The following is a 16,180-nucleotide window of genomic DNA, read 5'->3' on the forward strand; positions in this document are numbered from 1 at the left end:
TTTGTACTACCACCAGGAAACTGTTCTAGTTCTAAAGGAAAAAATTTGCAAATTTGGCCATGTGTCTGAATCACCTGGAACACCCTTCTAAAATTAGATGCTGGGCCCTGTTCCAGACATTCTGACTCAGAGCTGTGTGGTATGTGTAGAGGTGGAAAACATTCAAGTAGTATATATTTTAAAACTTCCTAAAAGTCACTGTCAGTCTAAGAGTTGGATTTGTAAATTTCTACTCTAAAGTGGGGGATGCATATAATTCATATCTGCCTCACAAGGGTTGAGTAAAGTAAACCCTTATTAAATACTGAATTCCCATTAACTATGTCCTTCAAGTATATACTTTAACCCTCCAACCCTAACATCATATCTGCAAGTAACATCATCCATTTTCTACTTATCCACACCCAAATACAAGTTTCTAAACCCTTATAAATGTATATTTAATTGGGTTATTTTTCACTGCTCGAGAGTCTTCTCTATGTTACATGTACCCATTATATAACGAAACATAGACTAGAAATTGGCATTTTTCTATATAGTAGTTATAAGAACATGTGAACTAATGTCTTATTTAACTAAGAGGGTCTATGCATAAACTGAAGTTAGTTATCTATTTATGTATTTGGTTTTTTTTTTTTTAAGATTTTTATTTATTCATTTGACAGAGAGAGATCACAGGTAGGTAGAGAGGCTGGCAGAGAGAGAGAGAGAGAGAGAGAGAGAGAGAAGCAGGCTCCCCGCTGAGCAGAGAGCCCGATGTGGGACTCGATCCCAGGACCCTGAGATCATGACCTGAGCCGAAGGCAGTGGCTTAACCCACTGAGCCACCCAGGCGCCCCTGTATTTGGTTTTTTTGAACAATTTTTAAAAAAAGATTTTATTTATTCATTAGAGACTAAGCACACAAGCAGGGTCAGGGATAGAGAGGAGCAGGCTCCCCGCTGAGCAGGGAGCCCAATGTGGGGCTCAAACCTGGGACACCCCAGGATCACGACCCCAGCCGAAGGCAGATGCCCAACTGACTGAATCAGGCGTCCCTATTTATTTTTTAAGTAAGCTCTCTGCCCAATGTGGGGGCCTGAACTCACTACCTAGATAATCAAGATTCACATGCTCTACCAACTGAGCCAGGCATGCACCCCTAGAAATTGGAAGTTTAAATCACACTCACACCAATCTTTTCTTCTATAAGTTGCCGCGCATAGTCTATTTGCTGTGGAGTGCCACGAATTGTAAATAATTTCATATTAGGATCTGCATTAGGTGGAGGATTTCTCTGAAGTTCTATTCTTGCACCAGACTGTTGGCTTATGCTTTTTATGGTTTCACCTCCTAAAATCAAAACACAATAATTTCTCTAAAGATCCAAAGGATACAAAAGGAACTACCTAAATGAAAATGGTCACAATTAAGAGAGCCATAAAAAAGTTTTGAGCAGTATCCCATCTGCCAATATTCTTTTAGATTTTCCATTTATTCTACACTTGTAAATCAAGTTCTATAAGGTATATCATGCTTCTCCTAAAACACATTCAAGTTTTTAAGACCTAAATTAGTATGTCTATACCCAACAATAAAATGAATTATAACAGAAACTAACTTATCAAAATATTTGTTTCAAATAAATTGCTTTTACAAGTAACATAAACCAAAACACTTACTAAAAAATCCTAAATTTTAAGAAGATGTGAGTTAGGAAAAAGCAAATGACACAAATATCCAAACCACTTTTTCAGTCAAAAGTTTCTTACGCTAATAATTAAAACTGTTGGTCCCTTCTCTAGTAGCCAAAGTGATTCATATCACATTTTAATTTTATATATAAAGCCCATCCTTTATGTTTTCATTACAAATCAATGTAAGATACAGCCAAGGAAAAATCACTGCTACTGGTGTACATCAGAAATAGCGTCCAGAAAAATCAGGTCATGTGTTAAGTTTTTCCTATATATCAAAACATTAAGAATTTATAATACATTGCCTTTTCCTATTATTAATCCAGTTTTTCCAGTTGGTACAATGAAATTAAATTCCTGTAGTCCACCAGGTGGTCCCATGTTCCAGTTGCCTTGACCTCTACCTCTTCCTCGACCACCAGGTCCAGGTCCACCAGGATTACCAGCCTAGAGAAGGAAAGAAACAAAGTCAACATAGAAGCATACTCTTCTTTCCATGATAAAGTCATTCCATGTCTATCTTCCTCAACCTTCATTTTCCTAAACCAGAAGTTTAAAGAGGCTGGGAGATGATATGACTGCCAGTCAACAAGTAATACCCACTATTTTAATACTGTGATAAGCAAGACAATCCACTTACATAGCTATCTTCCTGCTCTAAGATGTCTACCTCAAAGCAACTTAAACTTCTTAGTTATTAACAAAGTATCATCAGACAAATTCTTATATAAAACTAAATGGGAGGGGGGACCCTTTCAGACTTGAAGAAAAGTATTTTTTAAATGAAAACAAAACAATGAAAATATTAACATCTGTCAAACCTGAACACTTCGAAGAAGGTCTGTAATAATTTCTGCAGCATGCTGACATCGGTCTGGAGGTCCTGTTATTTGTGCTATTCTATCAGGTGTTGTTCCATCATCTTCAAAACAAACAAAATGGTTTGAGTTAGCAACAATGCATGTCAAAAAAGTAACTGCTAATAACACAGATAATGAAAAATGTACTCACCTGGCTTAAACTGAATTCGAACACCAGCATCATTTTGTATTTTTTTAATCATCTCTCCATTTCTTCCTATTACAATACCAACAGCAAATCTTGGAATGGGGACCTTATACAAAGAAAACTAAGTATTAAGGAAAGCTATTCCCTGAAAATTAATAGGGTAACAAGATTTATATTCTGTACTCTAAGGTGTAAGTTATGGGGAGGGAGGGCAGAAATCCAATGTTAAAGAAGGCTATGTAACACAGAACAGGAAAAACACATGTATTTATGAATCAGTATACAACCATCTCCAAATGGGTATTTTTACTTACATCTATCCCTTCATTTCCTCCTATTCTTGACCCATACTCATTTCGAACTTCTCTGAAACCACCTTGATCACGGATTAACTCTAACACCATTTCCTTGGCTTGCTGAAGTACAAACAAAACACAAAACAAAACACCCAATTTACAAGGCAGGTCTCAAAACATTGTAATTATATTCCTATGTGTTTTGCCCATTCTGTTCCCAAATCCTTCTATATAAATTATAAACAAGTTTACCTGTACTTTGTATGGGTCTCCTGTAATCCTAAGAGGTTTGTCAGCACCAGTGTTCTGAGGTCCATCTTGAATCATAACCATTTTAACTCCAGCCCGCTCCTATTAATCACAGAAATCATATGTATTAACAAAAGGGAAATGGAAACGAACTGGCTTCAAAACAGATGAAAACTAATCACTTTACAGACCAATACCTGAAGTTGTTTAATAGTTTCTCCCCCCTTTCCAATAACTAATCCTGCCTTGCTAGCTGGAATCATGATTTCTTGAACTGCATTTCCTGGTCCATCACCATGGTGGAAGCCAGGGGCTGGTCTTCCTTTTTCAACAATCTGGTCCAATAATCGTTTTGCTGATCTGTTAACAAATTAGGAGTCAAACAATAAGTTAAGGAATACTCAAAAACTTATCCAAATACAGAAACACAAAATAATATAATCACGTACTTCCCCCATCCCAATTCAGGTTTAGGTGGCTTAAAGCTAATTTAACAATTTTAATTAAGAGAAAATGCCATCAGGGACAAAGAATGATAACACAATAAATTTTCTAGGTATACAATTTGCAGTATTTTTTAGAACAGTCCTAAATGTCCAAGAAGTAGCACTCTACTTTTTTTTCCACTTTACTTTGAAAGTCATCTAAGAATTAAGCTACTCTGCCAATAACTGAATGATGTATTTCCAATTTTAAAACACCACTTTGTTCACTCACACATTAAAAATTTATTTATCCATTCAAAAATACTTAAGAAATGTTAACCATATACCAAGTACTATACTAGATAATAGAATTACAACACTGAATGAAATGCACAAGGGTCCCTTCTGGTACAGCTTACCTTGATTAAATAACTAAAACAGCATGTTTGGTTAAGTGCTACAAATAAAATTAAAACAGGATAAGGGAGACATAAAGATAAGCTATTTCATGCAAAGCAGACATAAAAGACTACTGATAAGATATCTGAACTAAAATGTAGAGGAAGAGAGGGAGTAACTATGAAAATATCAGAGGGCAAAATGTTCCAGAGAGAAGAAACAGGAATTTGCAAAGATCTCAGATGAGAAGCAAGCTTGGTGTGCTGAAAGAACAGAAGCTAAATGGGGCTTAAACACAGTGAGTTGGGAGAAGAGAGGTAAAAAAATGAAGTGAGAAAGGTGGCAGGTAAATCAATCCATGATAAAGACATGGTGAAGCATTAGAGGATATGAGCAAAGTAATGACATAAACTGATTCACATTATTTTTTTTAAAGATTTTATTTATTTTTATTTGACAAGGAGAGAGACAGCGAGAGAGGGAACACAGCAGAGGGAGTGGGAAAGGGAGAAGCAGGCTTCCCGTGGAGCAGGGAGCTCAATGCAGGACCCGATCCCAGGACTCTGGGATCATTACCTGAGCCGAAGGCAGACGCCCAATGACTGAGCCACCCAGACACCTACTGATTCACATTTTTAAAAAATGATATGGCTATACTATTCTAAGAACAGACTACTTCTGAACAAGCTAAAAAGAATGGAAACATGTTGAAATATAGACAAATGGTCACAGACAAATAGTATAGAAATGGCAAGAAAAGGCTGGATTCCAAATAAATTTTGAAGAAAAATGACCAAAGTGTTGCTTATGGATAAATGAAAGACAAGAAAAAGATAAAGGTAATTTAAAAAATTTTTTAAATTTATTTTGGAATGCTCATGTTCAGGGGTGAGGTAGGGGGAAGTGGTAAAGTTTCAGGCAGACTCTGCTGAGTGCAGAGCCCAACCTCACGACAAGGAGATCAAGGCCTGAGCTGAAACCAAGAGTCTGGTGCTTAATGTACTGTGCCAACCAGGTACCCAAAGAAAAAGATAAGAGTATTAAAACAGTACTGCCATATACTGAGATGAGTAGAGGACAAAGCAGACTGGGTAACGGGGTGGAAAACAATTATGAACAATTCAAAGTCTGAAATGTCTAGTAGACATTCAAGTGGAAATACTAAGTGAGCAGCTTGATAGGATTCTGTAAGTTAGAAAAAGAGAGCAAGGCTGAAAATAACAATTTAGGAGTACATAAAATTTATGATATATTAATATTAAAAGTTTAATATTACACATTAAAGTTTGTGAAAGAATAAATGAAGTCATCTGAGGAGTACGCGTAGACAGACTGTAGGAGGACTGAATTTTGCGGCACTTTCATACTGAAAGGCCAGGAAGATAGAGCTGGACGACCAAGAATGACTGAGAAAGTAGCTAGGGAGGGAATATCTCTAGGAAAGTGGTTCCCTGAGTCAAACAACATTGATGGGTGGAAAGATGGAGAAGCCGTATGTGATCTTGAAAAGAGCAACTTCAATGGAACCATGGGAGTAAAAGTCTGATTCAAAGAAGTTCAAGACAAAATGAAAACAGATGCAAACGACATGGTGAAGAGAGCTACTCCTTTTAAGGATTTTTATTGTGTAAGGAGGCAGAGAAGTAGAAATGTGAGGTTCAAGGTTTTGTTAAGATGGAGGGATTTTTCAGCATCTTTATATCTTGTTAGAAATTAGCTAGAAAATGGGAAAACTAATAGTGCTGGGTAAAATCAGTTAAATTCAGGGGCAATGTCCTTCAGTAGGAAAGAGGGGCTGGCCTCAGGCAGATCATTTCATACTTACTGGACAGATTCAGGTGTTCCAGTTAGCATACAAGACCTTTCTGGAAGGCCACCACTGTCTACAATTAAATAAAAAAAACACAAAAATATTTTAGGCCAAAAAAAGATTACAATATCACTTTCGATAGTTACTTAATATGCTAATTTTCTAGTCACTTTGAAAAATAGCTAGAGAATAACATTACCAGGAGCTATCTGTATTTTGCATCCAGATTCTTGTTGTATGCGTGAAATCTGTTCACCACCTCTGCCAATTACTAGTAAAGAAAAAAGAAAAAAAATTATTTGCTAAGACTGTCAAGTATGTTTTGATTGTTTTCAAAGCTTTAAAAATTAGGCTACTTACTAAATCCAACCATTCCATCTGGAACTTTGTATTCTTCTGTCATGACAGACCTGCTAACAAAAAACAAAAACTAACATTTTCCTTCAAAGAAAGAGAACTGATTACATTCAAAAGGTAATCCAATAAAAATGGAAGTCTAATGGCTTAAACTAGGCTTTCAGGCATATATTCAGAGTCAAAATGCAGCTTGAGTAGTTCAAGCCAGAATCTTAATGGGACACACACCAATTGAGGAGGGTATGGTAAATAGTCTGAAAGCATTAACTGCAAAGGAGCTGGGGTGGAGGTTCAGGGAATGTTTTCTAAACAATTATTTTCATTCGCTTTAGCTCTTCAAATATGTGGCTAATTCTACCTTCCTTCCAAATTACAAATGTATCTCACTCAAAAGGAAAAATGATCATTCTGTTCTCAACTAAAATGGACAGAAATGAATAAACAAAAAAGAATATACAGGCACATATTCACTATATACTAATTTGTGTTTTCACAGACATTTCAACTAAAACTTGCAAAGTACTCTTTGAAAAGCCTTTCACTATACCTTTGCTGCTGATGCATCGGTGGTAACTGTGTTCCAAAAGCTACCAAAAAATCAAATAAAATGAAAACTTTAAATTTAAGTTCACACATATTTAACAATACAATTATATCAAGCAATACTAAAATCTTTCCCATACACACAGAAAACACCACCTTTGAGAATGAAGTTTTAGGCAGAATACTTAAATCAACATTGACAGTGGGCAATAAAGTCAGTGAAACAGCAGGTATCATTAGCAATGGCATAGAAAGAAACTGTTCTTTCTCAAGGGGCACAAGCTTAGGTTAAAAAACGGAGTTACAGAATTGAATATGAAAATATTTTAGCAATCAAATCGTAAGAATATATGTCTAGCCATAATTCAAGTGAGAGATTATGAAGACAAGAAGTATTATTTACAAAGGCATTCATTCTAAAGTATTCTGGCCATCAACTAACTCCGAAGACACCCAAAAAAACTAGGAACAAAACTCTGATATTAAAATTCAGTTACTTTAGCTTTTAACCCAATTTAAAATACTTACAGTCATTCTGAGGAGCAACTTTCTTAGCATCTGGTTGATCTGCAAAATTAAGAGCCTTTTAACTTTTTGCCAGTAAGTACAAATACAAGACTTAGCTAACCCGTGCCCAAGCAAGAATATCAATGTAAACACTTATTGAAACAGCTGTAGGTAATTGTTGATCATTTGAACCAAAAGTGACAAAACTTATCCCAAACTCTTAGTAATCAAAAGAAACATTACATTTCTTTCATTCTTTTCATGTTTAAAAGATGCACAGACATTTAAAAAAATTCTTTTTGATTTTATCAAATCACTGACCTTAATGTATGTTAAGCACTTTAGAATGATACAAGACAAAGTATTTAGGTCCATTACTAGCAAAATATCACATGCTAAAGGCTAATGATGCTTCCCACTGTAGGAACTGAAGACTGGAAGAAAAACAGAACCTTTCAAAATGTGAAAATTTGACATATCAAAGTTGAGTGTATCTGACAGTGACCACAAGGCTATGCAAAATAATAAAAAAATCACATTACAAGGCAATCTCAATCTAAACTATTCTACTGTTCCTAACCAAACATTTCACGGCATACACTTCAGCAGAAAAACTCAAAGCAACTACATGACTACCTTCATCTACATCCTTTACACAGATGAATACAATGCATACCTTAGAATAGACAACCTACATCTGAAAGTACTACATTTTCCTCCCCCCTTCAAACTTAAATGATTAAACATCAGAATGTTGTGCAGCAAAAATTCAGACACATAATCCAAGAATTATTTGTGTCCATTTAAGAATCCACTGGTTTATTTCACGGTTACATACTAAACACAGGTAATAAATAAAAATTCCTGCCTTTAAAAGGAGAGGGCATTCCCTCCCAGTGTGTTGTACTGCTCGGACTTGTCCAAGAGCCATCTACACATAAAATAAAAAGAATACATTACATACAACATCTGAAGCATCATTAGCTCATTTTTTTGTATATTAAAACCTCACTATAAATGTGAAAGACACTTAAATAAAAGGAAACCAAGTACACCTGGTCAAAAGCTACAAATACATTCTACAGGCTCATTCAGAATCCTCCTTAAAAAAAAATTAAGTAAATAAAAGGGCAAAAAGAAAATGTATCAAAATTCATACATCAAATCTAAAACAAAAAATACTTGCAGACTTCTAAGTTCAGAAGCTTCAACAATTACGTTTTTTTTTTAAAAAAATGCAAAGCACTGTAAATCTGTTTTAAGCCACATTTTGAGTTAAACCTGAAACACAAAACAAGGTACTAAAACAAAAATAAGTAACATAAAAAAAGGTATAACCTGCAACACACTACAGTAGCAAGCTATAGCAATATCAACCTTTAAAATGAAATCTGAAATAGCAAAACAATAAAAACATAGCATATAAAGATTAATTCACATATGATGAGAAAAACCAGTGAAATGTCTTCTAAACATTTTATATTTTTGTTCTTTTCAGTATATTAACAAGATGTCTGTGCAAACTGTCAATCTGGCACAATCCTAAAAGAGAAAATGTTGTTTTCTACTAAGACAGAACTGGCTGATTGACTCAAAATTTTACCTACCTTGTCTAAGGTCTCCCCCCTCTTTTCTCCTGAGGCCAACATAAACCTTACAATTTTAAGAACATTATAAAAGCAATGTTTCAGTAAAAAAAAATTTGAAAAATATTGAAAATCACCTTCAACTAACCTGTGTCTGAAACAATTAAAATACTTATGACTATAACTTACCTCCATCTTCCAAAGGTCTTTTTTGTCCCCCATAACCATAGTCATTTGAGTTCAGTGATGTACCAGCATCACCTCCAATTTTTGCTGCAATCTTAAAAAACAAAAGCACATCATCATTAAGGATAACATCATAACTACTATACACTACTTAGTGCTATATTTTCTCATTTAATATATGTATATACATATATACACACCAAGTATCTAATACATAGAAAATTAGTATGAAAGAAAAACAAAAATTACAGAGCCATGTATTACTATCATTAATACCATTAATAACTTCAAGGAGTTAAAAAATTATCATCATCTGGAATTAAGCTTCTGATAAATTTCTGTAAGAACAAACAAAGAAATAATCAAACAGGAATCCTCAGAATCAACTGACCACGTAAATAGCTTTGGGAAAAATGTGGTTCTAATTCTATCTTCTCCATGGCTCTCTCCCATGACACTTCAAAAATGTGCTGTAGGCACAGAGAATGTGAACACCTTATGGGATTCCAAGGCAGTGTTGTCTAATAAGGTAGATGCTAGCCATACATGGTTATTTATTAAGTACTTCTGGCTAGCCCGAATTAAATAATAAGTACACAAATGGATACTGAAAACTTAAAGAGTGGAAAGCATCTCAGTTTTTTAAAAATTTGTACACATGTAACGTTTTGGGTATGTTGCATTAAATAAAATATGTGACTTGCATTATATTTCTATCAGACAATCCTATTCTATGGAAACATGGGGGTGGGGGAAGCCTGGAAAGAAAAGTCTCAGCTACAAAAAAATAAATCATTTCATTCCTAAAGACTTTTTTAGAGTGGGGCAAGTAACTGCTTACACTTACCTAAAATATTAAAAAAACAGCAGCCTCAACTCATAGACAGGACACAATCAGTAAAAGAAAATGTTTTTTCATATATTTCAATATATTTAGTATATTGAGTAAGTACAATATACTGAATATATTGAATAAATTCAATATACTGAATATATTGAACAAATTCAATATATTCAATATATTTCATGTATTTCTTTATGAGTATTTACTTCATTTTTTATGAAATGAGATACGGAACTAAGACTGCTGAGTGCCAGCAATAGGCAAAATTCCATACTGTATGTTTACTGTATGTCACTGAATCATCACAACGACCCTGAGATGAGAATACTTAGTGAGATAGTGATCCATTTTACAGGTGAAAAAAATCTCAAGTGAACTTAACTCAGGTTATATGGTAAGTCAATGGAGGAGATGTTCCAATTTCTATATAGCTCCACGCTAATTACTAGAAGGGGGTAAGCACCAAATGTGAGTGATACGCTCATTAGAGCTTCATTACATTATTCTGCTAATTCTGAGTATGTCTGAAATTTTCCATGATAAAAAATTACTCAGAAAATTCAAACATCTGGTGTCTAGAATTTCCCCAAAGAATCCTGATGTGAACTAAGCCAACTGCTTCATGCTTCATTATAATTAGAAAACTGGAAAGGATTAAGTATACTCAAAGACTCGAGTCTTAAAAATCCACTTACGTATCACTTAAAATTGAATATATATTCAATTCCCAACTGTATTTCCTAGGGTTTCTAGATTTCCCTTTTTCTTCCAAAGCACACCAGGATTAAATATTAAAAATGCTTGATTTAAAAAAGGCTTTGGGGAGGGGGGGGCACCCGGCTGTCTCAGTCAAAAGAATCTGTGACTCCTGAACTCAGGGTCCACATTGGGGTAGAGATTACTTAAAACAAACAAACAAACAAACAAACAAAAAACAAAAAAAGGTGTTGGTCAATCTAACCTTCCTTAATTATCCTTTCACTTACTCAAAAACCTGGTCCATATCTTTGGGCAGCTATAAAAATCTTATTTCTTTTCTGAAAGGTTTCTTCATCAAACCTGAAAACAACTGCTTTTCCACCAAGTTTTAAAAGACTTAATTAACATTTGAATTGTTCCTTATTACTTAAATACACTGCCTGGTACTGATTTTAGAAGAACTATTTCAGGCCAGACAAGACAGTAACTACTGATGATCTTAAGCCGTGAGTACCTTCTGCAGTTAGCTTTTGTAAATGCTGCATGAGTTTGCAGAACACCACTCCTTGAACGCCAAGGAACTTCTGCACAGAGAAAGGATACTTATTTATACCTCCCTATTATTCATTATTCACTGAATAGTTTCTAAAACTATCCAAATGAAAATGAAAGGTTGATACTTAGTTCACTCAAGAGAATTAGTAACACCATCTTAAACATTCAGAAACAGTACAAAGACATTAGAAAAGAACTACTCACTAAGAATACTAACAACGATTTTTAACTGTCCCCTCCTACAACAGAGAAATTTATCATAATCAAACTTTGCTATCCTGTTACCAAATGTAGAAACAAACCTCCCCCCCAGAAGCCTACTCAAGTGCTAGTTTTCAAAAGAAATTAACGTTAACTGAAAAACAACAATTCTATTTTATAAAATCTTCATTGCATTCAAACAACAATTGCAGCTTGCATCACTTTTACAATCAAGGAAGAGATTCCAAGAATAACTGATTACTTAAAGACTAATAGTTGTTTAGAAGCTAAAGAATCAAGGCTTATACTCTTGCTTTAATGCGTGTTCTACCAATGATGGAGTCCCACTCTGATTCACTTCTATCTTCCCAATGTCAAGGAGAAAAAAGGTAGAGAGATACATTTTGATCATTCAACATTTCAGAGACAAACCTGCCTTAGTGTGATCACCAAACTCCTAACCAAAGAACCCCAACCCACCCTTTCGAGTTACAGCTTGAAATACACAAATAGAAATCTCTCCAGTGTACCGGCTGGAAACCCTAAACTAGAGAAGCAATCTGGTGCCCCTGTGCTGAATTTAGCTCAGAGAGTATTTAAAAATCTGGAAATTACACATTAAAAAATAAGCCATTGGAATTCTCTGGAAAAATGATTGAGCAATTTGGTCTAAATTACCAGATGGCAAAATGAGCTACGCAGTAACCACTTGTCCTGCATTAACAAAGAACCGTCCAGTTTAAAAAAGCCAAGAGCATCCCCGTTAGTACACAGCTCTGAGGGCAAGAAGCTGTTCTTACACCTCTTCCTTCCAAGAACACTGCATAATACGCTGGACAAAGAAAAGAAACTTAAGGTTAGATGAAGATTTTGGAAATATAATCCAGCATACTTTTAACATAGATAAGGAAAAAGTAGTTCAGATATTAACCTAACTTGTTTCTTCAGTCCAAGTACTCCTCCCTGTATTCCATTTATATATCAGACAAGCAGCTATAACTGACATTATAGAGGCATCTTCAAAAGTAATCAGAAGGGGAAATTCAAATCAAAAGCTAAATTTAGGAATCTCAGGCTTAAGGTCAATTCTGTAAAGAAACAATCAAATTATTACAGCAAGACATCTATAAAGAATCATATCATTACAACAAGAGCATTGAGGCAGCTGACCTATTGGCATAAAAAGAGAGTACAGGAAATCCACAGTTTGAAGGCAATTTCTATATTTAAAAAAGCCATCTAACATAATCAGGAAATTACAGCTTAGCCAAATAATTAAGTCCAATTTTTAATTAAAGCATGGTAACCTGAGGCCTTTCAGAAGTTGTATTCATCTGTACTCACCTCCATTTCCACCCTCTTCCCCAACCAACATTATCCTCCAGTGACTTCATTCCTGGGTTCCTGTCATTCCAAAACCCTCATACCTTTGCACATGCTGCTTCTTTTTTCCACTGATCAAACTTTCACTCATTCTTTAATGCCTTGCTTAAAATATCAGTCCTTTGGCAGTTAGGCACCCCACTCTTTGGTGTTGTGTACAGTGCCTGACTCACAGCAGGAACTCTATAAATGTTTACAAAACAAGTGGATAAATTAACGGTGCCCATTTTTGTCTACTCCTCTCTGAATGCATTAATCAGATACTACTATTCATTTGCATTTGGTTCCTTGATTGTATCATCACTTCCTAGAAGGCAGAAATACAATTCACACAGTAAAAAAATCTCTAGTATCTAAGTTCAGTGTGTAGCACAAATTAATTCAATACACTGGTCAAATAAAGTAATGCAGGTGAGTCCTTCAACCAATCTAATAATATTCCTCTAACAGTTTATGTCATTATATAAATGTTTCAGTCGCTATTACAAAAACGTTCAGATGAACGAAAATTCAGGTGAAAAATTACACAATTAGTATTAATGGTGACTTTTGACTATTTCTGATCATACACAACTATAGGTAAGTTTAATTATATGTTCACATTATAAAAATAAGAGCCACTTGTTACATTATTACAGACTTTACGCAGGTTGACTCAAATGATGCTTTGATGCAACTGGAGAGTGAAAAAGGTTAACAAAGTTAACGCAAACAAAACACACCACAAAATTAGTTTCTGATTCCCGTTCGCTTAACGCTATAATCTAAAAATGTCGTAACTAGAATAAAATTATTTTGCTTACATACAACATCACACACTTTAAGTTATAGTTATGTTAAGGGACCATCTAATAAAGTTCCAATTAAGAAGTCTTTAAATTTCCTGGAGTAATTTTATTTTCCCCGTTTGGGAAAGAACTGCCTTCAGGGCAAATGTACGCACCTACGTAATACAAAGAGGTCTGGTCAGTTTACGACTCTGAACAGAGAGGCAGATTCAAACTGAAACTCGGATATAATAGGCCTGAAGCCATTTTGAGAAATAAGAGGAAAGGGCTGGTAGAACCCACTGACACATAAATCCTGCTCTGAGGAAGGATTCTAACACGGGATACTAGTGCTCTCTTCCTTGTAGATGTGAAAGTGAATGATACAGGAAGATTAATTTTGAGACAGCCCGAATGAGCTGGAAGCTATAAAGACTGCTGTACTGACATATCCCTCCCTTATCACGGTTCCTGAGGACAGACCCTAGTCCTCTCCCAAACTCATTACCAGAACCTTCCATACTATTGTGTAAAAACTACGCGCGCTTTATCCCACGGAAAACGTTCAATCTGAAAAAAAGGAAATGCCACGCTAACTCTTCAGGGAAAGCGCGACTGCCGCAGAAGCGAAAGACCTAAAGCCATCTACGCGTAACACGCGTTGGGTTCTAAATGGCTTAGACGCCAAGATACACAAAACCGAGCTTCGGCCTCCGAATTGTATTACCAACGTGGGGAACCATAAATCTCCTCACATTTCAGGGCCCGGAAGGGCACTTCTTTCCTCTTCCTCATGCGCGAAGAAGTAGCGGCCTACTCAGCCAGCGGCCAATTACCGTGAGCGTTCGGGATCCCGCCGCGCGGTCCAGACTTACCTGCCGTGCTCTCTGCAGCGCATCTTTGAAAGCATCGTTAACTCCCCCACCGCCGCCGCCGCCGCCTCCACCACCAGCTGAGCCAGAAGAAGGTGGAGGCACTGTTGAGTAGTCTGCCATGCCTACGCTACAGTGGCCGCTGCCGCTTCTTCGCAGACACCTTCCCTCAGCCAACTGCTAAGAAAGAAAGAAAATGGCGGCCGTCGAGCCTGTATCACATTCTTGTGCGACCATCGTGCCGTAAAGGGGCGGAGACTGAAAGGAGAAAATCTCGCGATGTTTTGAGGCAACGAACCGGTGTGGGGGTGGGGCTGAAAAAAACAAGGAGAGGCCGAAGGATGTCGCGAGACTTGTGTTTAAGATCTCGCGAGAGTGGATTTTATTTTGGCGCCTCCTCTGCGCGCATTCTCTTGTTGAGACTGTGTTGCTTCTACTTCCGGGGTGGTGGGTGCGACTGGCGCGGCGACCCCGGTTGGCTTGCATTTTTGAAGACCTCAAGAAAGAGTAGTTGGTTTTTATTGGTTGCAGACTCGGGGAGGGACTGTGGGTGAATTTCGCGCGTAGGGTCATTTTCTGTATCCAGGGAAAGAGGGTAACGTCGACAGGCGTAAGGACGACGCTACAGTATCTCGAGAGCGCCGCAACCAGGAGTGTGCCTGGGAGAAGGGCGCCCGGGACGCCACGCGGAGATGTTTCTGAAAACGTCCTCCCGGCCCGGCGGGATCTCGTCCTGATTATCAGGGTAGTAAAGTGTCCCTGTATTTTACGTATAGATTGGCAGATGTGTTTTTATCACAAGTGGGGATGAATTCAGGCTTGAGGCCTCTTAGTGCTCTAGCTGATTTCGGTATTTTTGTCTAATGTGAATGAGGCTGTGAAATTGTGACTGCCCTTTTCCTTGTAAAAACGTGATTGTTCCTAAAATTCTGTTGTAACTACAGTTAGTAACCTAGTATGTGTCCAGGGCCCGTTTTATTGAGGTCATCTTACAGTTCACAGAAACATCATTTCTTGACCAAAATTGACTTTGTGGCTTCCGGAAGTTCCTGTAGTTTCTTTAAGAACCCAAATGTAACGTGATGTTCTGAATTGTCATCCCAGGGCTGGATAACTTAAGTGTGTATTTTATGTCATCTACTTCAGTTATCAAGTAATTTCAGACCTTCCCAAGCATTTGGTGGCACATAATTTACTCCAGTACTAGTAGTGGCTTCAGACTCATTTGGATGCTTTACGAATCTTATTTAGGAGTCGATCAAAGTGATTTTTTTTTTTCTCCAAAGTTCCCTTGTTTTTAGATAACAAATACCGAGGTAAAGTGAACTTTACCAATTTTGGCATTTTATGTTTTGTGAGTTAGGTCTAAAAAAGTACCTTTCCCGTTGCTAGTCATAAGAGTAATTGGAAGAAATGTGTGTTGTGATCTTCCTGATAATTGCAGTTAATGTGTGCTCTTGTTCAAGGGCCCAAGTAAGATAACTGGACATACATGCATGTAGCTGCAAGTGGGCGGACATTTTCCTCCAATGAAGCTTTTCCTACTGTCTTAACCATTTATAGCTCTGATTTTCTTCAGTGTTCCTACCTATCCCTTTAGGTTTGGAGGGGTGAGGATTTGTATTTGGAAAAGCAGCAAATGTATTGGACTACAGATTTAAGTGTAACTGGGGGGAAAAAAGACTAAAAGCATCTTGGGTGGTGTTACTAAACAATTTTTTCAGTTATGTTTTGAGAAAGTGTGTCTAACAAGTGTCATTAATCAACTGATTTTTTTCATATTTTATGTATTAGGCATATACCAGTCAGTTCTTCTG

General features: G+C 36.6%; 2 protein-coding genes across 43 annotated transcripts in view; one reads left to right on the forward strand and one right to left on the reverse strand.

Moving 5' to 3' along the window:
* Positions 1-14,782, reverse strand: part of FUBP1 (far upstream element binding protein 1) — a 34,220-nt gene extending 19,438 nt beyond the window's left edge. For 16 of the 41 annotated variants that reach the window (XR_014299654.1, XR_014299655.1, XR_014299656.1 and 13 more), the window contains exons 1-15: positions 14,367-14,617; positions 9,046-9,136; positions 8,139-8,201; positions 7,292-7,330; positions 6,768-6,807; positions 6,224-6,276; positions 6,063-6,134; positions 5,879-5,936; positions 3,427-3,589; positions 3,233-3,331; positions 2,999-3,100; positions 2,688-2,790; positions 2,498-2,598; positions 1,982-2,123; positions 1,172-1,332 (exon numbers count right to left, since the gene is read on the reverse strand). Coding sequence is in view for 34 of the 41 variants with exons in the window: in XM_082686640.1 (XP_082542766.1) it covers positions 1,172-1,332; positions 1,982-2,123; positions 2,498-2,598; positions 2,688-2,790; positions 2,999-3,100; positions 3,233-3,331; positions 3,427-3,589; positions 5,879-5,936; positions 6,063-6,134; positions 6,224-6,276; positions 6,768-6,807; positions 7,292-7,330; positions 8,139-8,201; positions 9,046-9,136; positions 14,367-14,486 (1,407 nt within the window). In the remaining 7 variants the exon portion in view is untranslated. Of the gene's footprint in view, positions 1-1,171; positions 1,333-1,981; positions 2,124-2,497; positions 2,599-2,687; positions 2,791-2,998; positions 3,101-3,232; positions 3,332-3,426; positions 3,590-5,878; positions 5,937-6,062; positions 6,135-6,223; positions 6,277-6,767; positions 6,808-7,291; positions 7,331-8,138; positions 8,202-9,045; positions 9,137-14,366 lie in introns of all 41 variants that reach the window. The other 25 variants (XM_082686660.1, XM_082686654.1, XM_082686643.1 and 22 more) reach the window with 9 other exon arrangements.
* Positions 14,783-14,933: 151 nt separating this feature from the next.
* Positions 14,934-16,180, forward strand: part of DNAJB4 (DnaJ heat shock protein family (Hsp40) member B4) — a 45,207-nt gene continuing 43,960 nt past the window's right edge. Inside the window, exon 1 of one of the 2 annotated variants that reach the window (XM_082686677.1) lies at positions 14,934-15,108. The gene's annotated coding sequence lies outside the window, so the exon portion shown is untranslated. The remainder of the gene's footprint in view (positions 15,109-16,180) is intronic. The other variant, XM_082686675.1, reaches the window with a different exon arrangement.

Source organism: Mustela nivalis, assembly GCF_964662115.1.
Source record: "Mustela nivalis genome assembly, chromosome: 10".
Lineage (NCBI taxonomy): Eukaryota > Metazoa > Chordata > Mammalia > Carnivora > Mustelidae > Mustela > Mustela nivalis.